General features: G+C 20.5%; 2 protein-coding genes across 2 annotated transcripts; both read right to left on the bottom strand.

Annotated features, from left to right (window-relative positions):
• Window positions 1-8,240: 8,240 nt before the first annotated feature.
• On the bottom strand, window positions 8,241-9,617 carry PGO_001100 (variable surface protein; the record flags this gene model as incomplete). The annotated part of the gene is made up of 3 exons (XM_028690891.1): window positions 8,241-8,321; window positions 8,555-9,496; window positions 9,534-9,617. The coding sequence occupies 3 exons, from the start codon at window positions 9,615-9,617 to the stop codon at window positions 8,241-8,243; spliced, it is 1,107 nt and encodes a 368-aa protein (XP_028546692.1).
• Window positions 9,618-17,619: 8,002 nt separating this feature from the next.
• PGO_001095 (variable surface protein) lies at window positions 17,620-19,019 on the bottom strand (the record flags this gene model as incomplete). Its single annotated transcript, XM_028690890.1, has 3 exons — window positions 17,620-17,811; window positions 17,954-18,649; window positions 18,969-19,019. The coding sequence occupies 3 exons, from the start codon at window positions 19,017-19,019 to the stop codon at window positions 17,620-17,622; spliced, it is 939 nt and encodes a 312-aa protein (XP_028546691.1).
• Window positions 19,020-20,108: the final 1,089 nt, after the last annotated feature.

Below are 20,108 nucleotides of genomic sequence, written 5' to 3'. Positions count from 1 at the left end.
TATAAGTATCATTTCATCACATCCATAAATAAATGATACCATAATGTATAAAGTAATAATATGTACTTCAATTTATGGAGAATGTTATTTATTTAGAATTTAAATTAGACGATTTTGTTTTAATACATTATTAGAAGAAAGCAATGCTTTAATATAATGTTTTCTCTCTTTTGCTTAGTTAATATGTGGAATATTTATTTTAGATATTTGAAGAAAAAAATGGGTTTCATAATTCACATCATCTAGTGATTATTTTTTTTCACAATTGTAAAACAGTGAACATGTTACATTTACTTTATATATAATGCACAGGAAAAAATGTAATCTAAACATATAGATTTATGTATTTTTTTTCTGAAATTGTGAATTGGTTTTTACAAGTTATTAAAATGGAACAATCTATTAATTAATACTATACATTTATTTTTAGCTTAATTACACACATGTAATATTTATGTTTACAATAAGCGCTCTTATATGATGAGTAAATATATGTATATATTTTGTTTTATAAGATTACATTTAACATTTAAAACAAAGAGCATGTCCATTATGATAAATACTGCGATATTTAAAACATTTTTGAAAAAATAGAAATAATAATTTAAGGTTTACATTTGTTTATTTATTAGGTCAATGAGCATACTTAAAGTCAAATTAGATGAAACCTTGTACCCTGTTAATTGTAAACATCATTTTATTTAAATGTTTTTTTTAAAAATTTTTTTTTTTAATTAATAAAAATTCTATCTTATTAAAGATTTATGTTGTAAGATGTAACGCATTATAGAATTAATCAAAAATGTTAAGGAAGTGTTTCATTTGAAATAATGGAAGACTTCCTTAGTTTATGTGAAAAATTGCGCTACCTTTTCAAATTTTTTTAATATACTTTTTGACAAGATTTACAACATATTGAGATAATAAAAAATATAATTAGCTTCCTTCATGCCCTATATTACGGTAAATAAGTTTATTACGTACATTTTAATTATTTATATTATTTAGCTATTTAGATAAAAAATTCATCCTATTTATCCCAAAATATAATAGAGTTACTGAGTGGCCAAAAATATATATAGAAAAAAAGAATCATTCCCTATATAGTTTATATTATTAAGACATTTTTTTTTAATATAATATATTGATCGCAAACATATGTTCCTTACTTCCCATAGTTCACAAAAAAAAGGCGCAGTGTAATAACTACACATGTAATGATTTTATATTTGTTAAGAAAAATTGAGTCCATATGGTTTGTGTTTAGGCTTCTTTGCTTCTACATTATGGAAGAACTACAATGGAAATGTTCTTATTTTATGGAATATATTTATTTGGTTTTTAAAAGAGCAAATTATTTTTCAATTTTTGTGTGTTATGATACTTAGAAAGAAGAATATAATAATATGTAATTTTGTATAATTTTAGAATGTAATTTTTTTTTCGAGCATCATTTTTTACAAATCAGGCAATTATAATAACGTGGGAGTTATAGTAGAGGTTTCTTAGTCTTAAATTAGTAAAATCCTAATAAGAAAAATTATTGGGATTAAATTTTTGAATTTATTGTAAATAGTTCTTATATTATGAGATTTAATTATTACAGTAATATCATTATTTATATATTTATATCTTTTTTATGGATTTGTAAACGGTAGAATTAATCTTCTTTGATCGAAGAATTGATTAGTTTCTCCGTATGAATGAAAAAAAAAATTATGCCTTAATTATCAAAAGTATGAAAAGTTCATATAACACATAACAATAAGGAATTTATAATAATATAGTAATGGTAAGGTTTATAATGAGGTGTTTAAGCATTTTATGTTATATATGTATAAAAATTAAAATTAACAATCAGAAAAAAAAATATTGTATTAATTTTTAATGACAAAAAGTAGAAAACACTAAGGTTAATCGAAACATGCTTTATGATACTCTGGTTATATAGGCTTATAGATTTTTCACTATTACAATCACGTTTTCTCGTCATTATGTACATGTTTTTCATGCATATGATTTTATACTATACAGCATATGATCCCTTATAAATAGGGGCACTGTAACATGATTTTCTTCATTTTATTTTTGACACACTTAATTATTGGTCACCATAATGTATTAATACTATATCGTAGTGTAATAAATAAACGTTATACTGTATTTACAGAACAACAAATATTATTTGTACAATATAAATGTTAAATAAATAAGAAATGTTTATTTAGACACATTAAAATTAACTATGTTAATGTGGAATAATTATTTTACAGTATGGTCATATAACATATGGAGCACTTTAATGTATATAAAAAGGAAACAACTTAAAATAACAATAATTACAATAAAAATTTTGTGTATTATGGATTGAAATATTGATATAAAAAGCTATTATATTTTATTTTAATATTATTCATGTATAAATTTGTGAATACAATACAATTGAAGAGTTCAAGAATAAATTATTAAGGCTTAATAATTATTACAATAGAAACATTTTTTGATAACAATTTTTAATGAAAAAAGAAGACCACTGGAAAAATTGTCAGATATAATTTTTTTCTATTAATAAAATTTATGGAGAAATTATGTAAGATATAGCTTATAAAAAGCATCAAAATTATGTAAATATAACAATAAAATTGCAATACACATAATTTCTATAAATATTTCAATTGACCACTTAAAAGAATACATAACATTGGCCACATTTAACAATTGTGGTTGTAACTATGTGTAATTTTTCAGAAAAATAAATGTTAATAAGAAAAAAAATAATTATGGGCAGCAAACTGTATATGCATACACACAACTGAGATAAATTTCAAAATAAAATATTACTCTGGACTATACTGAAGCATTTATGATTTGAGACTAAATCATGAGGATAATTTTTTGAATATTTTTCTATAAAATGATATATTATATAAAACAAAGATATATTTTAAAAAATTATACATTTATTTCACATAATATTATTCTTATTAGTCTAATTTTTAATATACTGCATTTATGTATATAACTTATGATTTTTACTGTTAAATCTAAAAATGCCCTTACAAAGAATTTTAGGAAATATTTAAGTAACTTTATTCCTGATTAAACACGTATTATTTTATGTTTTCTTAATCCATAGAAATTGCACAGGCAATTTTTTTTTCAGATGCATTTGATTTTTTCTTATTTCAGGTGTAAGACTATACTTAATGGTATTTTTTACGTTTTTTATTTTTTTTTTAAATTCTTAAATAACTATTTCATAAGTTATGATACATATAAGGAATAAATTTATTATTAGTTTTCTTGTGTACATTACTTATATTAGGATAGACATAATTGAATTATTCTATAAAATTTCACAATATAACTATCGTTTAAAATTACTATAAATTGTGAAGAAAATGAAAATTATTTATCTGCATGAATATGCATATTCCCCAAATTTTAGCATATTATGGGATAATTATTGAAAAATTAAGGAACGCCTATATTACTAGGGGTATAATGCGTCATAAACCAATAAAAATGCATATAAGTCTATCACCCATGAAGGTATACGACTATTCTTTTTTATAGATTAAATTTGCATATATAAAAATATATTAGATTTAATAATACATAATAATATTTAAGCTAATATTAGTATATATATGAATATAATAAATCATCTCAATTAGACAAACATGAAATCTCTCCTAATGCGAATACGTTTTATTATTGATTCTTAGAAAATTTTGTGAAATTTATTTCGCATATTTTTATAAAATATAAATAAAAAACAATTAAAGTTTGAGATTAAAAAAGAGTAATAATTATTTTAGAATATTTATGTATATATATTATAAAAAAATAATAATTCCATATAGATGAACATGAGAACGAAAAATTGAATTTGTTTTATTGTCAAATTCAAATATTACAAAAAAAAAGTAGTATACATGTAAAATAAAAAATCAATATTTACTATTTTTTTATTCTAAAATTATTCTACATATATATGTGCGAGTCGTAATGTATTATAGGATAATCTATATAAATATACTTTTTTCTTAATTTATTGGTTTGTTTACTCAATGTAGTATATTTACAACTTTGAGGTGAATCATTTATTAAATAATAAAAATTACTTAATAGTAGAACAAATTAGAGAATCGTTAATATGTTAATATATTTTTTTATTAATATCCTAAACAAATATATCACATTGAACGGATTTATGATTATAATATATAAAGGAAAACAAATTAAAATATCAAAATTTAATAATTGGAGAAAAAAATGTTATTACATTTTAATTTCAACTCTCTTTTTTCAAAACCATTTTTCTTTTTTCATCGTCTTTTTTATGCTGGTTTTAGGCCATTTTCAGAAAAGTGTTGGTTACAAAATATGTTATTGCAATGAATTTAAAATAAATATATATTATATATATTTTTTTTTTACATAAAAATCTAAACGTTCTTAAAAAATGACAATAATTTCTTCTTTTTTGTTTCGGCTTCGACAACATTTAGTGAATAGTTGATATTTTTCTTGTTTTATTTTAATTTTTTTCATAATAATAATGCACCCAACATTAAGAATAAAAAAAATAAGATAAAAGGGGATTTTTTTGGAGTGTTACTAAATTTTTTTTTAAATAATATTACTGCCGAAAGAACAAATATTAGTATAAAATGGCAATTTTTTATTGATTCGTTTCTTTATTAAATTCTATTATCAATTATGGGTGCAATTATTTTAAAAAAAAAATATGGATCAATTTTTATATGACTCTAAATTTTATTTAAAAAAAATGATCATAATATATTTTTAGTAGTTTAATGTAAATCATTTTTACGTATAAAACTTGAATTTTTTATTGTAAAAAGATATCAATAATTAATTATATGACATTATATTACGCTTTGCGTAAAGAAAATATTAGAAAAGTATTAGTAACATATAAGGAGAAAAAAAAATATAGCAGAAGAATAAGTATAGATATAGATATTTAACTGCAATAAAAAAATAATATTTAAAAATATGAACTGTTGGTAATTTATTAATGAGATAGCATATTAATGATGATAAACTTATGAACCATGGCAATATATGTATATTACAAAATATATTTCTTTTTATGAATATTTATATATTATAAATATGGTGTATGAGCTTTTGTAGAATTTTATACTGTTTTATGAATTAAATAAAAACGATTATTAAAATTTAAATATTATTATGTATGGTAAAAATGTTGTTCTAAAAAGATAATAGTAATATTTACTTATAAAAATTGAATTACGTAATGTGACATTACAAAATATGGCAGAATATTACATATAAGAATAGGATAGCTTTGTTTTATGAAATGATTGTTACGAAAGTACATGAATGTTAATTACGAAATCGAAGTCAAATATGGAAGGAATTAATATTATATATATATATTTACATAAATGTTACTTAAGAGAATGAGCGCTTAATCGATGCAAACAATTCATAATGAAAAATAAAGTTATCCATTTCATTTGGGATTTAATAATAGAGAAATATACAGCATATTATGCTTTTAAAAGAAAAAAATTTACTACATGAAATGTTAATATAATATTATAAAAACTTAGTGATATACAAAAAATTCCACGATATACCGTAAATGCTAAAATGGTAGTAATTAAATAAACGGTATGGATTTTTTTTATAACTTAACTCCAAACATAAGTTTTTTATTTTTTCTTTTTTACGTTTACATTAATAACATATGATTGATATAAAAATGAATTATTTGTATTTACGAAAAGTGAACAATTTTTGCTATTAGTGAATGTAGCTATTCTTCCGATGTGAAAAAATATTCGTCAATTTATGCAAAGATGATTAATATAAAAGTAGAAATGATGTATAAATGTGCTGCTGAAAATTTTGATAAAAGTTGCCAAAAGGTCATATATATATGCATTACTATAAGATAGTGTATTAAATATATTATGGCACCTATGTTAACTGTCAACTTTTACCACATCACTCTATGTACACTATAAAAATATTTTCAAAGCAAAATCTCTAGATGATTCATTTATTAAGAATGGGTAATCCTGTTTTAAGATAATCAAAAAAAAAAACTCATATTAATTATATAGAGTAAAATGATTGAACAAATGTAGTGATGATATCAATTTAACATGGGTACATAATCGAGAAATTACCAAAAAATATAGTATACTCATGAATGATACATTATTCATTTGGTTATGATAAAAAAAATAAAATGATTCTGTTAAATGAGATATTTGTATGGAGTATTAGATAAAGCAGAAACACATACTTATGTTTCACTTCTAAATTTGAAGATTATCAGACTATATATGTAATTTTTGCAATATACAATTATCCGAAAGAAAAAAAAAGAATAATAGAAAATGAAGTTTGCTTATACAGATATTAATAGTATGCACATAATATATCATAACAATAAATATATTACATAGCTTTTGGTGAGCATATACTATACGGAGATGTTTATTTATTCTATTTGATTTATGTTTCCAAGCTATATTCGTTACATCAGTATAATTAAATCAGTTTAACACATGATCAAGCAAGGTAATATTAATAATAAGGATTAATCATATTTTACACTCATACCACAATTAAAATTAGGAAAACTTTTAACAAAATGTTACACATATGCCAAATGATATATAAACCTTTATGTGTAACAAATGAATTTATAGTTTGTCTTAATAGAGATGCCACAGATGGGTGTTTATTTTATATTTAAAATATTATTTTTAAAATATAAAAATAAATGAAAAAAAAGAATAGAATAGATTAAAAGAATAATATGGCTTAACGTATAAATGAATAGTTATAAAACGTCAAAAAGTGTCATATATTGGGGTAGTATAACTATTACTTTTGTAAAGACATATTTTAGCTATAAAGAAAGAATAATTTATTAAAAGTATTGCTAACAAGAAAAGCAATAAAAAAAGAAATAATATAAGATATACACCATATGGAGCTATTAAAATTCAAGATGTTATGATATATACTGGTCAACTAAGAAGAAAAAGTATATATATGTTATTTTTGGTAAAATGCTCATTAAAAAACACAATAGAGAAGAAAAATAATACAAAAAATAAAAAATATATATTAAAAATAATTGACGGAATTAAAGGCCATCAACATATTTAACAGAAAATTATACTGATATTTCGGTGAAATTTCCTTATATTTTCTTGATAATAATTTTAGGACCACAATATAACAATTTAGTATAAAATAAAAATAATACAAAAGGATTGTCTTAAAACATACATCTTATCAAGAAGAGCACTGAACTTTTAGGAGGCATAAGACACCGAAAAAATATGGAATAACTGAAATATATGAAGTGTGAGTTTATTGTACTTTCGCTGTTCTTTAATACATCAAATTATTAGTAGTCATAGACAACAGTGAAAAATAATAAAAAATTTACATTTCGTTTTGACCAAATACTTTTCAAAAAACGTGTGTGTATATGTATATTATATAAAACGTACACTATATTACGTTGAAAAAAAAAATATATATATTTTAATTATGCATTAACTATAATTCCTAAAAAAATAATGTAGCGTAATGCTTTCGGCATAAATTGCATTTAATGCTATACCACAATGTATTATCTCCTTTTTTTGAATGTAGTATGAAAAAGAGTGACATATCGTTTTTTAAATCGTGCTAATTCTGTAGTACTGATATTATATCTTATAACCTAAATGATTGCATGAATAAAAAATAACAAAAAAATTCCTTAAGTATACATAATGAAAAAATAAATATAAGTGTTTCGAACATGGACTTTTCTTATACATTTCTTATGATGCAAACTATATAGGATGAAGGATACCGCATATATTAGCTACTCATATATTGAGTGTGTAACTTATGTTATATTAGGGATAGGAAAAATAGGGATAAAAATTTCTCATATAATTCTTCTTAAAGCTATTTATTTTTTAATAATCATTGGATATAAAATATGATCAAGTTTTTATATTTTAAAAAAAAAATAAAAAAAAAGGATGATACACACTATCGAACGTAGAAATACTAATTAGAATTAAATGACACAACTGTACGTTATCAAACAAACATTATACATAGAGATATAAAAAAAAATTATATATTATATATTAAAAAATAATCCTTATCATTCATAATAATACTACTGTGTAATACGACTATACATGATTATCTATTAATCAATATATAGTTAAAAAATACATAAAACCATCATTATATGTAGCAAAAAAATATATAAAACTGTATGTTAATAATATTTTCTAATATTATTGGCAAAATAAGGATGAAAAATTAATTATAAAATTGATATAAAATTGTTTAAGATTTATAAAAAATATTTTGTTTTGCTGCTTTTTTAAAAATAATCCTATTTTTAGGATTACCAAAATTTTTCTGTAGATATAAAAAAAACCACATTAACGTTAATTCATCTCTTAATATAATATGATTAGTATATTACTTATTCTGTGAAGTTTATTTTTTTTGCTGATACGTTTGTATAATCATTTATTCTATTCATTTTTGTAAATTTGTATTCATAATATGTAGCTAATGCAAAGAAGACTAACGATAAAAATGCAAATATATATTCATTAAAAAATATAGGAAATATTATCATTATCATTAATATTGCCATTAGTACTGTTGGTGGTAAGTATATTCTAAGAATTCTCATAATATATTTTTTTTTTCCTTTGTATGTTTTAAATTTGCACTCTTCATAATCAGAAAATGATTTTTTTTTTATTGCACGTAATAATTCTACTTCAAACTCTTTATCTAATCTTTTTAATGTATCCATGAATCCTTCTGATGCCCGCTCTTCTCGAGTAGATGTTTTCATGACTATCTCTTTTAGAGAATCAGGTTCCAATACAGCATCAAATTTATTTTTTCCTAAAGAAGTTGATTTTTTGTTTTTCTTTCCATATTGGAATGTCTTTTTCGGTTTTTTCGATTTATGATATGTTTCTAGCTGCATATGTAAATTAGGAAAATTATCATTTTTGTATTCAAAAGAGTCTTCATCATAGAAATTGTCAAGGTCTAATGAATTATTACGTTTTAATTTTTTTTTTTTTTTCAGTTCATTATTTTGATCATGACTGTTTATTATATTGTCAAATGATAAGTCTAAATTGCCATTCATATCATTGAGTGCATCGAGTTTCTTTTGATAACTTTCATCATAGATTAATTTGTTAAATTTTTTTCTAAATACAACATCGTGTTCTAAATCATTTAAACGTTTTCCAAAAACATCATCATCATCTTCATTCAATAAATCATTTATTCTATCTTTTAAGTATGCGAATTCTCTTCCTCGTGCTCTTTCTAATGAAGTTTCACCTATTAGTAATCTGCTCGTTCTCATGAAATTTAAACAGTTAGCCTGATTCACCCAATTATTCCATGATTTACCAAAGGTACATGACTAAAAATTAAAATAATAGATATTTTGTAAATCGCACACATGTATATATACATATATATGTATTGCTTTGGGATTTTCTATATAAGAAGAAAATATATGGAGAAGAATAAAAACTCATCATAATGGCACAATTCTATATAGTATAAAAGGATTCTTAAATGTCATGTATAATTTTGGATCTGAGTTTGGTACTCACAAGTACTAAAAGGCAAGAAATAAAAACTTTTGAGAAAATGGAATAATTACTTTTTTTTTCTGTCATATAGAATACTATTTATAATATATTAAATGGTAAACAATATTATATTTAGTTTATTATCCAGGATAATTATTATGATATAAATCAACGGGACTATTTTAGATTTGTTTCTATATATATATTTATAATAATTTTTAAAAAATATTTTAGAAATTTGTTAATACAATTTTTATTTTGTAAAATTTTTAATAATAGAAATATATTAAAATTATTTTATGTAATTAAAGAATATTGAATTTATTATAATACAACAAGTTGTTACTAATTATAAAACAAGTAAACTAAAACTTAAATAATAAAAATAAATAATGTAATAATTATTGCTCTAATTGAACAACAGAATTTACTTGTATAATTAAAAATAAATATATTTTTATTTGCATAATATGAATAAAATTATGTGCATAAATATGTGTATTAATGAGAAAATTATATATAAAATAATATATTATTTTTTGTATTATAATTATTGGGTTTTTATATTTTTTTAAAATATGGATATAAAATGTTGACTTAATTTTTTTTTAAACTTTTATGTTACATCCCATTTTTTTTTTTTTAACCAATTTTTGGAAAATTCTATTAATGTTAATTGAAAAAAAAAAATAAAACATCAACATAAAATTACTAATTCTTTAAATTCCTTCTAAACATACAATTTATATTAGCTCTCAGTCATAGATTATTCTTATATTTGTAATAATATATATTGATGAATAATTAAGGAACCTAAAATATTAATGATATAATTATTGGATAGTATATATAGTTTCCATATATCTATTTTACCATATTACATATGCGATAAGGAATAAGTAAATTCCATATTTTTTTGAATAATTCTATTCGAATTATTTAATATATGTATCGATAGAGTTTCTCTATATAAATATTATTATTGATACTGATATTACAATTATAATAATTAAATAAATAATGTAAACCTTACTGCAGATAATTCATAGGCATTTTTTATTCTGTCGATTAGTAATTATATGATTTGTCATTCATTTTTGTAAAGTATTTTTCCCGTAAATTTTTTTCTTAATTTTATTTAAAAAATACATTGAATTAAATAGAAATAATAAATTATAAAAATATATAATTTGTAAAATTTATTTATAATGTTAACAAAAATTATATATATATATATATATATGAGCAATTTATAAATTCTATCTTAATTTTGTTTAATATATTTTATTGTATAAATTACTTACGTTTCAAACGATTGTAAAGAATACATATATATATTTATTTTTATATAAATATATAGGGGCAATCAAACAACTACTAGTGTTATGTAAAACAATAGATATGAGGCTTAAAAAAAAAAAAAAAAATACACACAATGTTGTATATTATAATTAAAAATAGTTCAAAAAAAATAACATATATGGAAAAAACTACAAATTTAGGAATAACAAATTTTCATTAAAAATATTATTATGTAATAACTTATTTTGATTATTTTGAGGTATATTCTTAAAGAAATAGTTCTAATACATTATCATTCAAAAATATTTTTGATTTAGTAAAATGAAAATATTATGAGTTCTAACTACTTAACTATTATACGTTTATCCATAGTTAAATGTTGAGTTATAGATATTTGAATCATCTAGCTTATACATATGATATTCATTATAAATGTACATTTGCAAATTCATGTAACCTTTTTACAAGGCTGAATCGCAGTGTCATATAATTAGATATTTCTTAAACAATTTAAAGCTTATTTTTTATACAATTATGATGTAATCACCATTGAACACCTATGTCATACTAGTGTTACATTATAATATTTTTATTCCTCAAAAATTTTTTACAAATAAATATATGGAATTTTATGTAACTATATAATGTAAATATTATTTTCTAAACAATTTTATATTAAACACACTGAATATTTTGTGTTTTTCCAGTTATTATGCTTCTTAGTTGTCACATATATTCTGTATAATAATAACTGTCCTTATAATTTATAATTATATTTAAATTTTGATTCTTAGACTCCTAGATATGCATTATATTTTACAAAACATTTTTATAGAAACACTATTTAATTTTTTCAAATTTATGTACACATTATGCCAAAATTATATCAGGTGATATTAACAGCTCTTCAATACATAATGTTTCAATTCGATAGAATAAGTAATACTTCTAATCATTTAGTTTTTTTCTTTAATAAATAATGTAGTTCATATAACTTTATGTTCATATATGTACTAAATATTTAATTTTATGCACAAATATAGTAGGTATAATTTAAGGTAAATAATATATACATATATGTGATTATTAATAACCGCTTATATATGTATCCCATTAAAAGATCGCAAAAATATTTAATAACATTGTACTTTTGAGCACAACAAATTATCTTAATGTTACTTACCCCTTTATCTTATAGTATTGATATCATAAATTGTACAAATACATAAGAATTTCTGCTTTTTAACCACTATGAAAACTATGTTAAAATACGTGTATGCATAAATCATTTATTTACAATATTTTAGTTTTATCTTATTTCATATATTTGCTTAAAATGGTGGAATAAGTAAAAAATTTATATTGCTCCTAAAATTAGTCATGTTCTATTTTATTTCACATGTGTGTAGTTTTATTAAACGTTGTTTTTATATAATGTTTGAACGTTATAAAAAAAAGGTACACCATTAGGAAAAATATTATGAACATTCTTCATGTCACTATTGATTATATCTTAAACTAAGACATATGATCCGGTTAACAGGTGTGATAAAAATAAAAAGGAGCATACATAAAAATAATAAGGATAAAATGACAATTATGATATATTTTATCATTACACAGCGACATAGTCACATCATTTTGCTAAAATGTTATAACTTTTCGATATATCATTTATTAGTTTCATATACTTTTTTTTCATAGCACAACAATATTTAAGAAATACATATTTTTAATGAAATATGCATAATTTTTTTGTATTGCTAATAAATCTGTCTAAAATAAAAAGTAAAAAAAAAGGAAATATTTCGTATTTTTAAATACTTTTTTTACAAATGTAAGAATATATCGAAGAAATTGTTACATTTATTTCCTTTCAGTGATTGAGTATCATAGAATCATTCTACTCAACAAATAAGCCCATGGAAAATTGAAATAACAAAAACTGTGTATGGAACCATTCGTGATTAATATATTTAATATTTTGTAGTATAAGTTTATGTATATATTTTTATAATTAAAAATATTTTCTTATGAGGAAAAAAATATTTACATAAAAAAAATATATGAATAAGAAGTAAACATAAAACAATTTTTAACACTTTAGCGTTTTATTTAGTTTTTTCTATTAGCAATTTCATTATTTTTATATAAGAAATGATAAATAATTATTAAAATGAATTATCCATGTTTACATGAATTATGCATAAGTATATTATAGTGTCTGCAAAAATAATTTTACATCGTCTAACATTTAATATTAATGAAAAATGTAATATGAATTTATGCATATATATAAAAATAAACAAGCAATATATTATTTTATAATAGCATATTTAATTAGTTATATTAAAAAAATCATCCTATATTTGATATTATTACGCATGAAATAAAATATGTGTTAATATATAACATCTGCAAACATATAAGTAGGTAATTATAATACATAAAGTATTCATATTAAAATGTTTAAAATTTCTATTAGATAATAAAATCATTGCATATATGTGAACATATAAAAAGAATAATAATTCTTTTTATCTATATAAGGGACAACACTTCATAATTATTATTAAATATTGAAATAAATATATATATTATATAGTTAAAATAATGTGAAAACAATACATCACTATAATAATAAGAGAGATCATTTTAAAAAAAAATTTTATTAGTGGTAAATTAGTCAGAAAGATGTATCTTGATTTAATAAATTTTTACATTATATTTGTAATAATGATACATTAGAACTATAAAAATATGACTTTTAATTTTACTAATAAGTATAAAAATTGAATTTCCCTTTAACATATTAATCTTTAGTTAAATAATATATTTGGTTATCAAAAGACCATTATATTTTTATCACACATAAATAATAAATGATATAATGTGATTCTTATGATAATTTTTATAACTATTTCTTATTTCTTCTTTATTTTTTTTTGAAGGTTGTAGATTTAAAGAAATTTATAAAAAAAAAAAAAAGCATTATTCTATAGAAAATTATATTTTTAATTAGGATATGACTATGTTATATTTGTCATTAATATTATTATCAAAATAAATTAATCCACATTTAAAGATAGATTATCAAAATGCGTAAATTGTTAACTTGATTGAAACTAAATTAAATCTTTTCATTATTTTACATGTATTTAAATAAAGAAAAATAATGGATTCACATTTGTGCTAATGTTATTTTTATTATGTTATAATATCTGTTTATAATGCGTGTAAATAAACGTATCAATATATAGAATTTTTATGATTATAATTATAATTATTTTTCTATTTATCTATTTTAGACTGCGCGTTTGATATCATTATGTGAATTTTGTATTTATATAGAGTATTTTTTATAAAGGAATATGATAATTCAACATAGTAAAAATACTAAAAAAAATTAGTTTTTATAAAACAAATGTGTCGTATAAATAACCTATTTTTATACATCACAATACACACCATAGCATATAAATTTAAAAACATATCAATCAAAGTAATGAAAAATAAATCATATATTTAAAACATATAGTCAATTCTAAAACTGTATATATCCTTTATTTGTTTAGAAATAATATAATACATGTCATATTAATTTTTTTCTTATTATATAATGAATAACAAAACTCCTTAAGTACCAATTATTATATTATATTATATTAATATATGTAAAATTAAATGAATGTATCAATTAAATATAATTAAATGTATTTAAATTATCAGGACAAATCTATGTATATAAATCTCAGTCCAACAATAACTGACAATTAATTTATTTTATAAAAATATATGAAAAGAAAGGTGTACATAAATTAACCGCATAATATTATATACTTAAAAATTTTATATAAGATAAATTATTTTAATAATATTTATCTTACACCGATTTTAAAGCTTATTATAAATTTATAATGAAGATATTTAGTACTACACAGTGTTTTTCTATTACATTTTTTTTGATTTTGGAATATATTTATTAATGCAAATAGGGAACTATTCAATAAGACATAAAAATTGTAAAACTGAAATATAAGATGGAAAGTTTTAAAAGATATATATCACATTCAATTAATACAACTGTATTATTTCTATATGGCCATTTTGATAATAGTAAAGTTATAAATTTCTTTTGGTATTTTTGCTAAACAATTATTGAATAATTAAAAATAATTGTGTTTTTATCCAATTAAATTTATCTGGAATTCAAAGAAGTATTATTAAAATTTATGCACCAATCATTGAGCATATATATTTTTTATTTTCAGAAAATAAAAGAGAAATTTTTTTTTTTTAAATATTTAATATACAATCTTTTAGGTAGATAAATGTAAGAATAATCGTATTGTAAAATTAATTTTTTTTTAGTATAATTTTCCGCACAGTATTAAATTATATTAATAAAAGACTATGTTACTATGATCAAATACATCTGAATTAGTGCATATATAAAATAACAGAAAGACAGCGTCTATTGTGTAACTATAAGAAATCGCATACAATCAACATACAAATTAAAATAATAAGTAAAAAAAAATTAGATAATAAAATAATTAAAATCGTTAGGCACAAAAAAAAAAAAAATACTGAGAATATGTATATATCAAAAGATAATGAATAAATCTCTTTATAATAAAAAATAATGAACAAAATAAATGAATGCACGAAAGCCTAAAATTCACTATTTATGGTATATAATACTATTACTCTGTTGTATTTTTATATTATTTGACACAGTCTATCCAAATAAATTAAAAGTATAGAAATTGATTGTCTAACATTAAAAAAATTAATTAGGCTTAATAAGAATATAACATTTGTATGTATATAAATATTACATTATCATAATACTAATTAAATATGTTTTTATTCTGCACTACAACTACACATAGAACATATGTGTTAAATATGAAAAGCAGTATATATATAATTATAGCGTTAAAGTTATTTGCATAAAAAAAAAATATGAAGGATTATATGGTATTAAATAATTCATATATATAAATCAATGAATTTAGAAATAATTTATATATTATTACGCTTATAAATATTAAATTACTACAATTAGTATTAGAAATATAATAAAAATTAAGAAAAAAATATTTTCCATATATATAAATGTTTAAACGAAAAGAGAAAGACATAGGGCTTAAGCATATACTCCAATAATAAAAACAATAAACTGTAAATATATGATGCTAAAAAATAATATATAATCAATATAATTCTAAAGAAAACTATATTAATAATATCGAATCCATATTATTAAAAGAAACTATACGAAAGTTCTAATAATTATGTGTTTAATCATAGTCTGTGTAACTTCACAAAAATAAGCGGATAATTGATAAAATTTTTTAAAAAAATTAAAAGAACATTCTTATGTTTCCATCAAAGTGAAATAATGACTATTGATTACGAATAACAAATAGATTATTTTAGATAAACTTTAAAATCTACAAAAAATTATCAAGTGAACATCTTTTTATATTGTGCATAATAATATAATTTTTACAATATTGAGAAATATAATTTTGTTATTGTCATACCCCTCTTTTTTTTTTTCTAGTATATAGTGATTTTACAAATTTATTTATCTATTCTAAAAGGTATGATAATGATGTTAGAAATAATTATTAAATTATTTTCTTTCATCATACATTTTATCATAATATTTTGTATTTTCTTCATTTGTTCTTACTATTGAAACGAGATAGTATTGGGAAACTCTTATAATTTTTCTATTTTGTGTGTTTCTCTAAATATATTAAGATAAATCATACTTGAATAATATTAATCATACATGAATAACTTAAGACATATAAATATTATAAAATCGCGTTTACTTATACACATTTATGCAAATTTCTGCTATGGTCAATATATTATATATGTTAATATTTTATAATATGATTTATCAAATATTCATTAATAAGGAAAATATTCAATTCATTTACATGAATATGTCACCTTCAGAATTATAAATCTTTACATATATTATTTGGCTTAGTTCTTCTAGAGGAAGCTTATTCAAATTTATGTATTTAATAATTTATCAATTATATAAACACAGAAATTTTGAAAGTTGTTTCACTCATTATCCCAAGTTCAGTTTTAAGATACTTACAACCTTAGAACAAATGTGTATAACAAGCCTTTTATAATACTTCGATTTTTTTCCCTATTTTTATTATTTATATCTTTTTCGATATATCATTCTTTCAGTAATACGCGTATATGTCTGTGTACACAAATGTCTATAATAATTAACAAATACTATCACAGCATTCACAATAGAGTTGTAACTATTATAGATTATATAATTATACATCCAACTTTTGACATTTTTATTTTTTCTTACTATTATATTATTCATTATTTATATAATTAGGTATACTTTAAAACTAATAATAATTTCTTTATAATATTTTAATTTAAAATAGAAAACATTTATTAGGGAGAGTATTGGGTTACTCATTCACTATTCTTCTATATGCGTGTCTTTCAGTTCATTATGTTTATAAAATATATATCCAATTATTATAAGAAAAAGATTCGTTTATATATTTATGAAAATAATTGAATAAAAAATTGACGTATTTTTTTTATTATAATGTGGAAGAAAAAGAGCTAAATTTCTGCATTAATGTAATTTTTTCCTGTCTGAGCAAGAACATTGATATTGCAGATTATATGAACTATCCTCCGAATTAACCCTAAATAATGATTTAGAATTGTCATTTAGTAATGAAACATCTTCATAAGAAATATTATTTCGAATTTTTTTCCTTATTCGTGCTAGTGTGCATAACATAGCTTTTCCCTGCGGGATGAACTAATAAAAAAAACAAACAAGAATTAAAAAAATAGTAATAGAACAAATAAAAAGTTGTTTTTATTTTATGATTAATTATTTTTAATAATAAATTACTATTTTTCAATTGATATAGGAATATTTTTAAAAGGTATATATTTACCTTATATAATAAGAATAAAATAAAAATCGGCAACAGAATAAAAATAAAGGGTGACATTATATAATAATATGGAAAAGAATATATAATATTAAATATAGTTTTACCTGCAAGAGAGATCATATTTATTTCAGCAGGAGTCTCCACATTTTTTTCTACAGTTCGTCGTGTTCTGGTCTTTACTTCTAAACGTTGAGGTTGTTTTAACGCGCTTAAGAATATATGTAAAACATTTCTATAACAGGGGTACCAAATTAAACCAGCAAGAAGATTGGACAATTTTATATATCTTGATAAATGTTTTGGATCATAATATTCATAGATGCCAAGATATCTATTACAGATATTAATATTAGTATTAGAACAAAAGCTTTTGTTTGTATAATATATCGGGATAAAACGTTTAATGTATTTAAAATATTGTTTACATGAGTTAGGGGTATCCTTAAGAGCTTCTTCTCTAAGAACATATCTATCTTCAGCATAATCAAACAAATATTTGAATTCTTTTAAAACAGGTATGTCCATCAAGGTTGAATCAGGCTGACACATTTTAGTCTTATCCTGTAAATTATTGTTTATATCATCCCATACATTATGGATACTATCAATAATGTTAAAAAAAGTGGGATTATCTTCTTTAATACGAAGTTTATTGGACACTTCATCAAATAACCAGTAATTTATATCATAACAATGCTTATAATATATCATAAATGTCTCAGATTTATTATTTATAGATTCTAAATTTCTTTTAAGTTTGTCNNTGTGATATTAAATCTTTTATTTTTTCCCATTGTGTATGAGTAGGATTGATTACTTCAGCATTCAGTTCTTTATAATATGTATGTGAAGGCAAATGTTCAAATTGAGAATCCTTTAAATTGCAAAAATAAGTGAAATATATAAATTTCTTAATATAAATGCTGAGCAAAAACAAATCATTATATTTGATGATTATTAAACTAATAAAAAAAAGGAATCGTAAAAGATTAATTACGATAAAGAGAAATCATACTATGTCTTCTTCCATTTGTGTTTGCTTAACTTCTATAAGGAAATATGTCATTATATAAAAATTGACGACATTTAGTAGTTAATAATAATTTTATCTTTATATGCTAAAGAAATACCAAATTAATTATGCCATTATATGGATTATGTTTAGATGTATATTTCGAGATTCAGTAATCATGAATTTAACAATGACTTTAGGATTCTCGGGTAAGTATTATGTAATTTTTTAAATATTTCATAAAAAATTAATTAATTATTATAAGCATTTATCGATTCTATGTGTATAAATTGCATTTAATTTAAATGAATAACATGTATATATGTTTTTAATATAATTATTCAAATTTGTATATGTTCAATAATGTTTAATATTATAACCATATATAACTGATTTAACTTGTTACTGATAAGTGCGTTAATAATTTATTCCTTTGAGGTTAAAACGACGCTTCAGATTAATTGATATAATTATATTTTCTTACAAAAAAAAACGTACTATAAAATCTATCACTAAAAAGCATGAATTCCATTGTAGGAATAGTAATATTACTGTCATGTTATTAAGTTTTTTGTGAAATATTATAAATATTTAAAAAGAGAATAACATTATAGATATAAAATACTAACCTTACAACATAATGTTTTCATCTATCTTATTATGGCTCATTTTTATATGAAATTTACCCATTAACGTTGCATGTTTTATTTTATTTTTTTGCGTTCTTGATTGTATAATTTAATTAAAATTATATTCGTTGCTTATAATAATTGAATTGTTTCATATGTATAATAACATAGTACATACTATATATATTACATTGAAGAAATATAAAAGATATGAGGGAAATTCTATTGAATTTTAGGCTTATATTATAGTAGTTATAGATACATAGTGGTTAATTAATATCAGATTTATGTGAATCATTAAAATTTTTACATGTTATATATGTACATATATAACAAATAAATACGTTTTAGAACAAAGTTCTTCATTTTATGAAATTCTTATCATATAGTTGCAAAAAAATAATATTTTTATAATAATAACTTATTGACCTTTATTTTTGTAAACAAATTAATAAATAAAATTATAAATATATTAAAACCGATTTCTCAATAATTTTAGATACATGTTTATTAA

This window comes from Plasmodium gonderi, assembly GCF_002157705.1.
Source record: "Plasmodium gonderi DNA, contig: Pgo-contig_108, whole genome shotgun sequence".
NCBI classification, from domain to species: domain Eukaryota; phylum Apicomplexa; class Aconoidasida; order Haemosporida; family Plasmodiidae; genus Plasmodium; species Plasmodium gonderi.
Note: the sequence above shows the minus strand (reverse complement) of the source record. Positions and strands in the feature narration are given on the sequence as shown.